Raw genomic sequence first — 12,936 nt, forward strand, 5'->3', positions numbered from 1 at the left:
TATATGTGATAAAAGAAGGTAAATACTCTCTTCGTAATAATTTTAAACCTCTCCTTCCTTGCTTTCACTTCTCTGTATTTGAAATTCTGTAAAGGGGGTGGGGGGAAGCTTCATTTTTTAACACAAATGATACAAAAATACCTAAGAGTCAGAGGTACAGACCCTGCGGCAAGTCAGGCACAACAACCCCACTGAAATGAATGGGCCTAAATCTGCATGGGATTGCAGCCCTGGGATTGCAGAGGTCAGCAATGTATGTTATTATGGACATATTCTGCTTCATTTTAACCCAAGTAGTAAAGGCAGCATCATACAAAACCAGCTGACCAGAAGCAAGAGAGGACAGGACAGGGGTCTTGGCATCTTGAAGAGCTGGAGATGGGGTTTTGGCAGAGGCCGCCTTTCTCTTCCCTGTGTGACAAGATGCATTGGCCAAAATCCTCTTTTCAGTAACATAAATTGGTACAGGGCCTCTGTGATGCTTTCCATTTGGTCACCTTGTACAAAACCTACATACACCTTGATCAGGAAAAGCAAAATATTAAGGGATATTGAATGCTATGGCTGGTATCCCAAGTAAGTCATACTCAACTAAGCCTTTGTTTCAGTAGCTCCGCTCTGAGGATGACTAACATTGGCCAATACTCCCTATTTATTGAACATGCCAATACAAAATAAAAAGGAGAACTGGCTCCAGCATGCTCAAAGACACAAAATAGGAATATTTGGCTCACAAATGAATAGGATGGTGTGGAATGGGAAGAAGACACTCAATAGTTTACGGAACTTGTATAATAACTCAAGACTTAAAGAATAAAATACTGAGATGAGGACAAGAGTCTTCTATTTGTTTTGTTCAGTTCCAAGATGTTTCAGGAGCTGTATTCATTAATTCTGACATTGCTTCCTAATTTTTCTTGGACTGTTCAAGGCATTTCAAGTGACAAAGGATTCCATCGACTTGAAATGCTGGACACATTTTCGCACCTCACGTAGATAGGCAAAAGGATTCCGAAAATGCCTCCAATCAACATATTGTTCACCTGCTCAGCTTGTTCCAGTTTGCTTACTTGAGTATCTGACAGCCCTTGTGTGTCTGCTGACTCCAGTTTTAAACGAGTGACATCCCATTAATTTCAATGGGGCAGATTAAAATGATTAATGCAGTTGCCGCTGACCTGGCGTTACACGGACAGTCCTTTTCACTGTTTCAATTTGCAACTTTCCCCCTTTCTCCACGGAGAAGGGATTCGCTGTTGATAAGGGAAGAGAAAGAAAAACTACTCTTTTTTATTTCCCCTCCCCCTGCTTACATTAATCTACTTAAACTTTTACTTGCATTCCTCCCGGATCGCTTTAGCTGTCAGATGCTTCTGTTTTGAACAATGCAAGCAGCAACCTCAGTCCAGCAGCTGATTCTGCAAAGCACCCCTTCCTGAGGCTGTTTCACAGGGTCTGTGCTGATGCCAGTGTGACAAAGAGCAGCTCTTGCCTGGCCACCTGTGGCAGTTAAGGATTTCCTTCAGGTGACCAACAGAAGCCTTCCAACAAATGGCTTCCTTTCTCTCTGGGCTGCTGGTGCTGCCACAAATGCCCCAGGTAAGCAAGTTATGGATAGGTAGCCTAGGGAAAATAGTGTAGGTGATTGACTTTGGAGGTCATGTGTAAAAAGTGGTTATATCACGTGATTCCCAAATAGTGAGTCAAGAAGACCAAGATATGTGCTTATGGGAGCTATATGTTTCTGAACTGATATATCCAGTGTGGAGGACAACACAGCAAAAAATAAAGGGGGAAAGGGGCAAACTATCGTCCTGAGCCCTAAGGTTGTCTCAGTAAAATCCTACAGAGCCAGCAACACATATTCATGCAACTGTTACGCTTTTATTTGACAGCAGGTGCCACATGCCAGTTTATGGGCTTCCCAAAGCCATGTGTTTGGCTGCTGTGAGGGACGGATGCTGGACCAGAGAGGCCTTTCGTAGACAGCCACTCACCTGGTCAACTGGCCAGTCAGAGTTTCCTTCAGGCAACTAAAGAGGAAATTTCAAAAAGACTATTTTGTCCTGTGCCCTGCCTTTCTGGAAATGACACTCTTGTGCACCTCTTTCCATATAAATACACACACACACTTTTTAGATGAAGAAAAGAGTAGCAAGCTGGTAACATTTGTAGACCTCTTGACAAGTCTTCCATAAACACAGAAGGGAAGCTCTTTTGAAGGGGATCCTCCGAAAGCACCATCCGTTTCACAGCCAATGCTTCTACATAATATCCAGGGCAGCCTGGATCCACTTGACCAAGCCAGTCACACAACATAATTTTCGCGGCACTTGTATGCATGCGATAAAAAAAGAATATTCCTATCACTCTCCTGTACTTTGGTCTTATTTCCTTTTAGCTGGCTGTGCCCCAAAAAATCTTATTGGCTCAGCACTCATTGAACTGTAAGGGTGGCCAGCTAAGGCTCATCATTTGAATACATATCATCACCCAATCCATGCATGGCCTGGCTAAGGCAGATGTGGGTTACAATCTGTTCTGTATGAAAATGTCCTAGAAATACCTGTTTCCTTTTAGAACATAATGCACACATGCCTTGAATAGGTGGGTCACACAAGCCGCAGGACTACTTGCCTCATGTAATTAGCTTTACTCCTAGCCATTGTGCTGACCATCTGTTAAAGAGGTTTTGCAGCAGGGTCTACCTGTCTCTAATGAGATTCATGCTTTTATTTGCAAACTTCCACATCGTTAGTGTTTGAAAAGATCAACCCTGGGACTTGTGAGTGTGTACACACAGTCACGTATCTAGTTCATCCCCTAAATGTTCTTTTCTTAGGTCCTGGGAGGAGCTCTAGAGCATGATGAACCTCCCTCTCGGTGGGCAGAGATAAATCTGCTTTGGAGGTCCTACGTTGATCAGCATTGAAACAGTCCACTGCTGTGGCTTTCCTAATGGTGGTAATCTGCAGGTGGTAAAGGCATTCTGAGGCATCTTGGGGGAAGCTTTGGATCCCTCCACAAATATTCCCTTTTTGCCTTTACCACCTGTGGAGAGCCAACAGTGGGAAAGCCAGGGCAATGGGTCTTCCCTTGTTCCTTGGGGAGGGAGGGAGGGGAGGGAACTATGCCATCCCTGAAGCTGATGTGGATATTTTCTCTCCCATTGGAATTGGTGGGAGAGAACATTTTAAAAAGAAAGATACTGCAAGAAAACGGTGGAGAGGCTGGGGGAAAGCCATTCCTCATCTGTCTTCCTTTGTGGCTGCTGTGAGCCTGGAAGGCCTGAGGAACTGGTGGTTCCCCTGACATGGGCGCGTCCCATCCTGCCACCTGATCGCCCTAGGACTGCTCTGCAAGTCTGCAAAGAGTAAGGTTGAAATGTGATTGCAAACTGTAGCTGCTAACTTGGCCATAACAAATGTTGAACCACGTCCTGCTTAGTACCATCTGGGAATTAAATTTTAGCTTGGATTTCCTGCCCTTTACCAATATGAAATTATTCTAAATGTAAATAAAGGTATGGCAATATCTTGTAACCTATACTTACAATGATTGGCTTTGCAAAATATGAAGACCCAAGCCTTTTTGCTTAGGATGTAAGCATACAATTTCAAATTCTGTAGTGAATAGAGTGGTAGATATGGGTGTGGGAAACTCAAGATTCAAATCCCCACTCAGCCATCGCTTGCTGGCTATTAATGAAAACAGTCAAATGACCTTCCAGGTTCAGAAGCAGTAAACCTACCCCCAGGCGCCATAGGTGTGGGACGTGCAACAGGGGAAGGATGTGTCTGCCTTCCTACATCCCAGATACTTTTGCCAAACCATTGGAAACAAAATGATGGACCTTTGCCATGACCTAGCATGGATCCGCAACCTTGGGCCACACACACCCAGGTTGCTGCAAGGCTAAAATGCTATTCTAAGCTCTTTGTATTAAGGGCTGGATACCAATATAAAAAATAAATTAAATATCAGCAAAGGAATATAAATAGCTTTTATTCCACTTACTAACATAAACAGAACTGTAAAAGTCCACCCCTGCTGATGAAGCGTGCAAGCCTATGCATGCCTACTCATAAGTAAAACACACTTAATTCAATTGAACTTAGTCCCAGGAAGTGTATATAGGATTGCAACTAAAGTTGGCCATTTCTGCTCTAGACTACAACTGTAAATAGCTTATGTCCACCAAAATATATCTGCAGATATAGCTGAGTTTGAAGTTTCTGTTTATTTCCTTAAAATAGACTGCTTTCAAACATTACAAATCTAATTCCCCTATTACCACAAATTTCAAAACTGTTTCTGCTGGCCTACAAACTATTTCAACTTTTTAAAAAGCAACAACAATCCCCCACACCAAATTTTAATGAAAGGGGGGGCATTGATGCACATGGGCAAAGGCAGGATTTATGGGGGGGCAGGCTTCATGGGGGGGAGGCAGAACCTCAGTTTGTTAAGTATTTTTGTAGATTTACTTGATTTGGCCCTGCCCATGTTGATGCACAGCATTGCAATTTATGGTGGGTGCATCAAGCACATGCTGAAACATTCAAGGGTAGTCCAATAATATGTGGCAAGTGCTCAATTATATCTTTATTCCCACTACAACTTCAGTGTATGCAATAATAAACCAATTCCCCATTTCTAAACACATTTGCTGGGTTTGGGTGGAAAGTTGCCTCTGATTCAAAACTTTATTTGCTGTGGGGGTTTCTTTTTCTTTCTTTTTCTTCTTAAAAATAGTGCTCTCTGGCAAACACCCCAATAAATCTCGGGCAACCTTTTTGTGAGAGCCTCCAACAAACAGAGCTGCACTTATCAGAGTGAAGCTGATATGTTTCAACTGGTCATCCTGGTGTGAATTTGCACTTCTAATAGTTCTTTAGGGTTGCACACCTTAGCACATTTAAGTTGGTAGATTTACCAACCAGATTTAAGGGCATACTTTCTTTCTTTTTTCTTGTTGAATAAAATGAAAATATTAAAGATATTTTCCACCAAAAATGAATAGTAGCTTTTACTAAATTCTAAATTCTCATATTTTCTTCTTAAAAAAAAAAAGTACCTATTTTGAGGTTTCAGTAATATGTAACTGCTGCTTAAAAGTAATACGTTAAAGCAAGTTGCTAATCAATCAACTGAACATTATTTAATCAATTGACAGATTTAAAAATGTTTAATTGTACCAATTAGAAGTTCATTTATACTGATACAACAGCAACAGATAATTTTGATGCAGCAATCTCTGAACCTAGAAATAGGCAAAAATGCCCTGTATGGCATATGGCATTGTACATTCCCAAGAAGAATTGTAGCATGATGCTTCTAATTTTGAGAATTTGCAACTAATTCAAAACCTTAGCAATATAAATTGAATCTTGAAATGTCAAGGTTCAGTTTGAAATATCTGGAGAACTTAGCTTTGTATCAAAATAACCAACGTTACATCATCACTGCAAGTTATTTTCTAGCTCATATTAAATGTAAACTATTTTGAGCTGGTAATCTATTTGGTATATTTTCAATTATATAACTAGAAATAGATATAAATATGAGTTCACTGTCTACAAAGAAGACAGAAATATCTGCCAGAGTGGCCTTCACCACTTATTTCAGATTGCAACCTCTTAAATAAATTTCCAGAACTCTATTTTTACATGTGTATAATATTAATGCACACTATTTTGAAAGGGTAGGATCCAGTACCTGGTCCTCAAAAATGGATTGTATATTTACAGCCTATATCAGCTTAAAATAAACTTTTTTGCCTACCTTGATCCAAAACAAGCATGTTTCTCTTTTGGACACGGATGCCCGGTCTGAGAAGCCTGAAGGAGCTGCAAAGTGTTTATGAGCTACAAGAAGAAGCTTAACTCAATATGAAACAAAGTGTCCTGAGACCTCTTATTTCCTGTTGATAATTAGCTAGCTTTTCCTTTTATTTATTTAGTTATTGTCAAATAATTATGAGGAATGAAATGAAACAAATTCACTTGCCTTGTAGGAACAACTGAGGAAATCAAATCAGTCCCTCCCTTCAACCTGGGTTCAGTCCTTTGCATAAGGTATCAGATTTGTTCAAAAAGAAGAAACTTAGGTTTAATAGTGTAGCTCAAAGACCAAAACTGAAAGCACTGCAAAACCTTATTCCTAAACCTTCTGATCAACACTTTTTGTGTATTTTAAAGGTATCTCACAGGCTGATCTCACTTCATCCGATGTAAATCCCATTCACGTCCAACTACTCCAGCCTTACTTCCAGTTCATTTCAAGGAGATAGTTAAGCACATCAAACTGAAGAAACATGCTTTAAAAAATGTTCCAGTAGTGCATACAATCCAGTGCTCTTAAGCACCCTAATTAACGTCTACAATCCATTGATTTAAAATTAATGCAGCTGTTTTCAGTACCTCAGATATTCAGCTCAATCTGATGCACACCCCTTGATGCTCTTACTGAGTTCAGTTAAACATGCTCCAAAGTAGGTGTGCATATGATTCTTTTTTTAAAAAAACAACACCACCCAGTATATCAATGAATTAAATTGTTTAGATCAAATGTTTCCTGTTCATGGACTGGGAGAAAAACTTAGCCTTATAAACATTAAGAAATTGGGATAATTGGAGAAATTTAGGATATGAACTTCCTAAAATCTTGCCTAGTAAAATGCTTGTTTGGCAAGGCTTGATCTGGGGCTAATTTTTTTGGTGCAATCCTATGCTGATTTACTTGTTAAGTTTTAGCGTTTTAATGAGGTTTACTCCATAGTAAGTGTGGTCTAAATGTTCAGTTTTTTTCACTCCTGTTGCTTTTCTAATGTTTGTCCATGGAAGTAACGGCAACAGCATATCAGCAGCCATCTTGATGGCAAGTGCAGTAAATTTCTTCATTCTTCCTCTTCATTTCTACATGTAAACTTATCAGAAAAGATCTATTGCATAGAACTTTCTATGGAAACTATTTCTACAGTAGGACTGCTTTTAGAAAATGACCTTCTGAACCATTTTTGGTTCAGTTCATGGACTTAGAACAATTTTAAGAATGCTAATTTCATAGCCCACACATGGCCATATAAGTGTCCCAGACTCTATAGCAATGAGCATTTATTTGCAAGTGGCTAATATAGCAACAATAAGGTATAAACTTTCTGGAAACCTCTTTAAAAATGCTTGTTTTTCTAATGATATTAGAGAATCTATTTACCTTTCAAAGATATTCAGGGGCATGCAAACATGACTTCATTCCTTGAACTGTAATAATAAAATTTAAAGTGCGATCTAGAAGATCCAAAGTGTAATTCCCCCCCCCACACACACGTTAGTCATGAACGATAAGAAAATGTCTACTATCTCCTGAATAAAACTTACATATCTAACCTAGCCTTTCTGACAACTGCCAAACTTGTCTGCTGTGTCTTGTAAGTCTTGGATTACTTTTACAACTACTGTACTTTAACTTCAACACATAAATTTAAAGATTCCTTTAAAGTGTATATATTTAGATTCCAGTTAACATAGTCTTACTCTCTGGGTGTTGTGCTGGGCCACATAAGGAAACTTTTTTTACCAGTGGGATAAACTTCCACAGCCTCAGTTACATCTGATAAAGTAGATGTAAGCTCATGCTATGGTGAATTTGTTAGCTTTGGGAGTGTCAGAAGCCTGTTCCCATCTGCAAACCTGGAGGGGACGTCAATCATCACGAGTCCCCCTTTGGATCTTTCAAGACTTTTTTTCTCTTTTTTACATCTTTATAAAAATTAATAGAAATTATATTGGGTTCTTCCTCCCCACTTTTTTAGGAGGGGGTTGCCAATAATCATCATCATGAAATTCTTGTAACACCACATTTATTCATAAAACAACATTCCACTACTAACATTCAAAGCCCACCGAGTTGTCTCCCCAGCCTGCCGCGCAGCTTGGCGCTGCCTCGGAGCTTTGCTTGTCGTTTATTCCTCCACCCCGAACCACTTTCAGAAACCGGGGGTCGGGGAGGGGAGCAAAACTTTGTCTCCTTCGGGCAGATCACAATCGAATCCATGGACTAGGAATGGATCGGTCGTTAGACAGACAGATCTAATCACCTCTCAGACCAGAAAAACAAACTTAGCAGGCAGCTCCTGAAGTTTAGAGGCGCGGGAGGCTCTGCACAAAGTTGGCGGCTGCTTTCCTTGAACTCGACAGCCAGGATCGCGCGCACTTTCCCCGCGGGCTCCGGCGCTCCGCGCGCGCTCTTTCCGCCGGGCAGCCGCTCGCTCCCCGGCGGAGTTGGCGCTGCCTTTCCCCACCAGAACTTTTCTCTCCTGAAAAACTTTGCTGCCGCGACGGACAGGAGGGGAAAGAGAGGGAGAGGGAGAGGGAAGAGCGCAAGCCGGGAAGGCGCGCCGCGCGGCGAGACGGTACCTGCTCCGGGCGCGGCGGGATGTCGGCGGCTGGCGGGGCCGAGCTCTCGGTGTGGCAGCGGCGGCGGCGGCAGCAGCGCGCCCGCAGGCAGCTCGGCTCCGTCGGCGCCCCAGCCCACTTCCGCCCGCCAAGGCAGCATCGCGGCGGCGGCGGCGCCCAACCTGCTCCCTCGCCGGCGGCGCAGAAAGCGCGCCGCGCTCGCCCAGCCCGTCAGCTGACGAGGAACCCCCCCCCCGCCGCCCCCGCCGGGCCGGGAGGGGCGCACCTGGCAGAGACAACCTGGCCGGCGAGGAGGAGGCGCCCACTGGCTGCCCCTCGCCCGCCCGCCCGCCCCGCCGAGCGCCAGGTGCGCCGCCTGCTTGGACGTGCGCTCTCCGCGCGCCAAGCGCCCAGAAGAAAACGCGCAGAAAGTGGGGCGGCCCGTGGGGCGCAGGCGGCGGGGCCACCGCACATTCAGATCCCGCTTGCTCGCAGGGGGAAACCTCCCAGGGCCTTCCACTTTATTTGGTGTGTTTTTTTAGAAAAACCATAGCTAAAACATTTGCAGCATGATTTAAAACATGCGGAGAGTTGAGAACCCTGACAGAGCAGACGAAAACAAAGTGAAAACACCTGCAGACCTTGCAAGTAACCGGGAGGCTTCCCTGCAGGAGAATGTCTGGAGCAGCTCCGAAAAGAGGAGGCGGGAGGCGCCCTCTCGTTGTCCAGAGGCAGGGAGTTCCAAAGGGTCAGTGGCGCCACACGAAAAAGACGGCGTTTCTCTCGCCATCCCTCCTCATCTTGCACCCCTTATCACAGCGATCCTTACTTGGAAAGGGCGCCCTGGTACAGTTACACTGTGTTACTCAGAAGTAAAATCTCATTGAGCGCAACCGGGTTGGATTTGAGTGAATGCGCTTAAGACCGAAACCCACGTGCTGCTTTCCACACAGGAGTTCTGCGCCGTGGGAAAGGGCACTTGGGTTTCCGGCTGGAGAACTTTCCCCCAGACACTTAGGGAGCATCCGGAGGCGCATGAAGCCTCCATGTAGGTTGCGGGGGGTTCGGGCTGGTGCACCTGCTGGGAAGCTGTGGAAGTGGATGGACCAACTGCATCCACATGGCAGCAAGTGTAAGGTGATTCGGGCAGGATGACCTGGCCAGCAGACTAGTTTCTCTCTTCTTTGAGTAGCTCCTGTTCATCCATGGTAGATTAGTAGATTAAATGCTCCAGGCAGGTGAGCAGGGACGGACCACACTGGTGCCAATCCCAGAATGGGCAGCCGTCTGTAAGGAAGATGCCAGTTTCAAGAGGAAGCATCAACACCTGCCAAAAAGGTATGAAAACTGGCTGAAGATGTTGGAAGATGGCTATTATACTGTTTCTCCCAGTTAAACATTCCCAGCTCCCCCAGCTGTTCCTCATCAGTCTTGGCTTCCAGATCCTTGATCATCTTGGCCATCCTCTTCCGCACACCTTTCAGCTTATCAATATCCTTCTTAAACAGTGGTGCCCAATAACTGGTCTCTGGACTCTAGATGGGCTCTAACCAAAGCAGAATAGAGTGGCACTATGGCTCTCTTTGATGTGGTGTGTTGAACCAAAGGTGAGACTGCTCTGGAAGGTTTGCAAGTGCCACCATGGTAGTCAAGATAACCCTGTGGGCCCTGGGGTGCTGGGCTCTGGGCCCAGAAAGGGCAGTGATCTGTCAGCCTTGGATAGTTGGCACCTATTCCCTCACCTGTCAGGTGGATTGAAGAGAGGTTCTGGCCAAGCTGATGTGTGCTGCTTCTTGTATAAGTAACGTCTACATGTTTAACTGGGTGCAGACAAGCAATAACACAGGCTTGCTGATATGGTTGTCCGTCTCGCGTCTGTAAGGGCAGAGAGGCTCTGTTTGCTGTGCTGTAGGTTTACACTTTTCTTTGGGACTCCCTACCTCAGAGCTTTCCAAACTGTGTGTCGCGAAACGTTAAGTGTGTGGGTTGCAGTGCGTCGGTGTGCTGTGCGAAGGCTCTCCACGCTCCTCCTGGGGCTGGAAAGGGGTTAGTTTAACCTACCTTAGCTTGGCTCCATCCTTCTTGTCCTTCTGCTGCCAGGTGAAGACTGTTGTGTTCCAGCAGGCTTTTGGAAACTTACTGCTTTTAAGGAAAGGGGTTTTAACGTGATTTTTCCATTGTTTTAATTCCATTATAGCTTAATTACTTTTTAATTATTATATTTTATATCTTTTTTAGCTTCTACGTTCATATTGGTTTTTGTAAGCCGCTTTGAAACTCAGTTGTGGGGAAAAGGTTGGGTAGTAATAATAATAAATACAATACAATATAGAAAAGATGTATTGGATAAATACACAATGCCTAAAGACAATGCTTTCTCTGTTTTGCATAACTGAAAGAGCATACTTATATGTTAATTTAAAAATAAGACGAATCATAAAACTTATATTGCACACGACAGAACTATCAGCTGAGTGAGGCTGCTACCACCTGAGTGCGCACAGCACTGCCAGGAGCCCCCCCCCCCCCCCCGGCTGGGTGGGAGGTGAGGCATCTCCTGCATCTCCTCCCTTCCCCTCCTCAGAGGGCTAAGGGGGGCAGGATTTCAGCCCTGATTAAATTAAAAATGTATGATGTTGGGTGTAATATAGAAATGGAAGCATGGGAATGATTGTGGAACACGGACCCAAAATTTACAGCATGTTATGGTTTAAGAGAAAATGATATGAAAATGCTATATAGATGGTACCTAACACCTAGTGGATTGGCAAAAATGTATAAATCAAAGTCAAGTACGGTAAGTGGTGGAAATGTGGTGGTCTTATAATAAGGTTAAAGCTTGCTGGGAAATGATATATAATGAATTGAAAAAGATGTTTAAGATACCATTTATGTATTTAAAAAACCTCAGAAACCTTTCTCTTGGGAATTATAGGATTAGAACTACCCAAACAGTATAGAAATTTGTTTATGTACTCTACTACAGCCGCAAGAATGTTATTTGCCCAAAAGTGGAATGATGAAGAGGGTCCGACAAAAGAAGATTGGATACAGAAACTAATGGCGTATGAAGAAATGGCGAAACTTACCGAAAGAATAAGAAATCAAGATTACAAACTCATTAGAAAGGGGTGGAAGTGATTTATTGAGTATTTTCAAACAAATTGTAAACAGATTAAGACATTGGCAGAATTATTGTAGAAACCTGCAGTTTTTTTAAAAAGTGAGATATATATTCAAATAGACAAATAAAAGAATAAGTTAAAACAATTTGGAGTATGCAGGAAAAGATGAAAATAAATTTAAGGAACCACAGAAATAGGGAGAAGGGAGCCCAAATTTAAAATGTTAAAAATTGGCAAAATTATTGTTGTAATGTATATAAATATAAATCATAAATATTTTTTAAAAAATAAAATGTAAAAAGGTATGCACATGTGACATTTTCCCCATTACAGGGGAATTTTTTTTTGTTGTTGCTGCTGTCATGCAAAGGACATAAGATCTTGGGGCTTTTTAGTAGTCCTGCAGTTGAAGAAGATCCCCATTGGGGGGAAATGCCGGGGGGGCTTTTCTGCCCACTTTTTGGTAGCTTGGGGGGGCGTTAACTCGTGAATTTTACAATAGTGCAAGCAGTAATTTTGAGGTTTCCAACTATTTTATGTGATCATTCCCCCTCCCCCTCCCAATACATTTTATTTATGTGATGTGTGTGTGTGTGCGTATCTTATTATTGGGAAACATCTAAAAACACATTTTTAGTACTTTGAGGGGGTTTTCTACAATCAATTGGTATAAAAAATGAAAATAAATAAACGTTAATGGAAATTTTAAAAAACAGCATCTTTTATAAGCAACAAGTAAAACATTTTTGGAAGCTGATTATTCGGTATTCACAAGATTATGAATTAGCCACAGAGACTGGATTAGAAGGAACAAACTTTACTAAGCAGTTAAGATGTGTCCTAGATATTTTATTTCAAACACAGCAAATCTGCCCTTCACTTGGTGTAGGTTTGTCTTGTGGCACCTGCGTAGAACTTGCTTCAGTCTCTCCTTACATTCCTCTTTGGTCTTCCACCCACATCGGGATATCATCTGGGTAGCCTATCACCCCCACCAATGCCCTCAAATGTCTGTGGGGTCACAGACCTTGGGGTCATAGAACTTGGGAGCTGGAGACCTAATGGCATCCTTGTAAACTGGTACCTGCCAAAAGACATATTAAATGTACTTAGCCTGGAATTTCCATCATCAAGCTGAAAATGCCAGAATCCGCTACTGGCATCGATGATGGTAAACACTTCTGCTAGCTTACTGGTACTTTCTTGTATGGTAGGCAACAGAACATGTTTTTTTTAAAATTGTCTCTTGGGGCTAAACAAATTATTGTCTGGTCTTGGCTAGGCTTGTCTACAACCAAGATTGAATTCATCCACTCTGGAGTTCTACCTTAACTATCACTTTCAACTGTCTGCGAGAAGCAGTTCTTTTGGACTTTATCCCTTAGTGTCACAGAGTCTCCAACAAAGATGTGCTC

The 12,936-nt window shown here is 42.8% G+C and overlaps 2 protein-coding genes across 4 annotated transcripts in view; one reads left to right on the forward strand and one right to left on the reverse strand.

Annotated features, from left to right (window-relative positions):
- Positions 1-8,470, reverse strand: part of IKZF1 (IKAROS family zinc finger 1) — a 77,200-nt gene extending 68,730 nt beyond the window's left edge. For 2 of the 3 annotated variants that reach the window (XM_083583878.1, XM_083583874.1), the window contains exon 1: positions 8,418-8,470. Coding sequence is in view for 1 of the 3 variants with exons in the window: in XM_083583876.1 (XP_083440002.1) it covers positions 5,785-5,803 (19 nt within the window). In the remaining 2 variants the exon portion in view is untranslated. Of the gene's footprint in view, positions 1-5,784; positions 5,870-8,417 lie in introns of those variants that run through there. The other variant, XM_083583876.1, reaches the window with a different exon arrangement.
- The window catches only part of MOCOS (molybdenum cofactor sulfurase), a 563,966-nt gene extending 552,641 nt beyond the window's left edge, over positions 1-11,325 (forward strand). Inside the window, exon 14 of the transcript XR_014541270.1 lies at positions 11,096-11,325. The gene's annotated coding sequence lies outside the window, so the exon portion shown is untranslated. The remainder of the gene's footprint in view (positions 1-11,095) is intronic.
- Positions 11,326-12,936: the final 1,611 nt, after the last annotated feature.

The sequence above is a fragment of the Podarcis filfolensis genome (genome assembly GCF_964270895.1).
Source record: "Podarcis filfolensis genome assembly, chromosome: 13".
NCBI lineage: Eukaryota > Metazoa > Chordata > Lepidosauria > Squamata > Lacertidae > Podarcis > Podarcis filfolensis.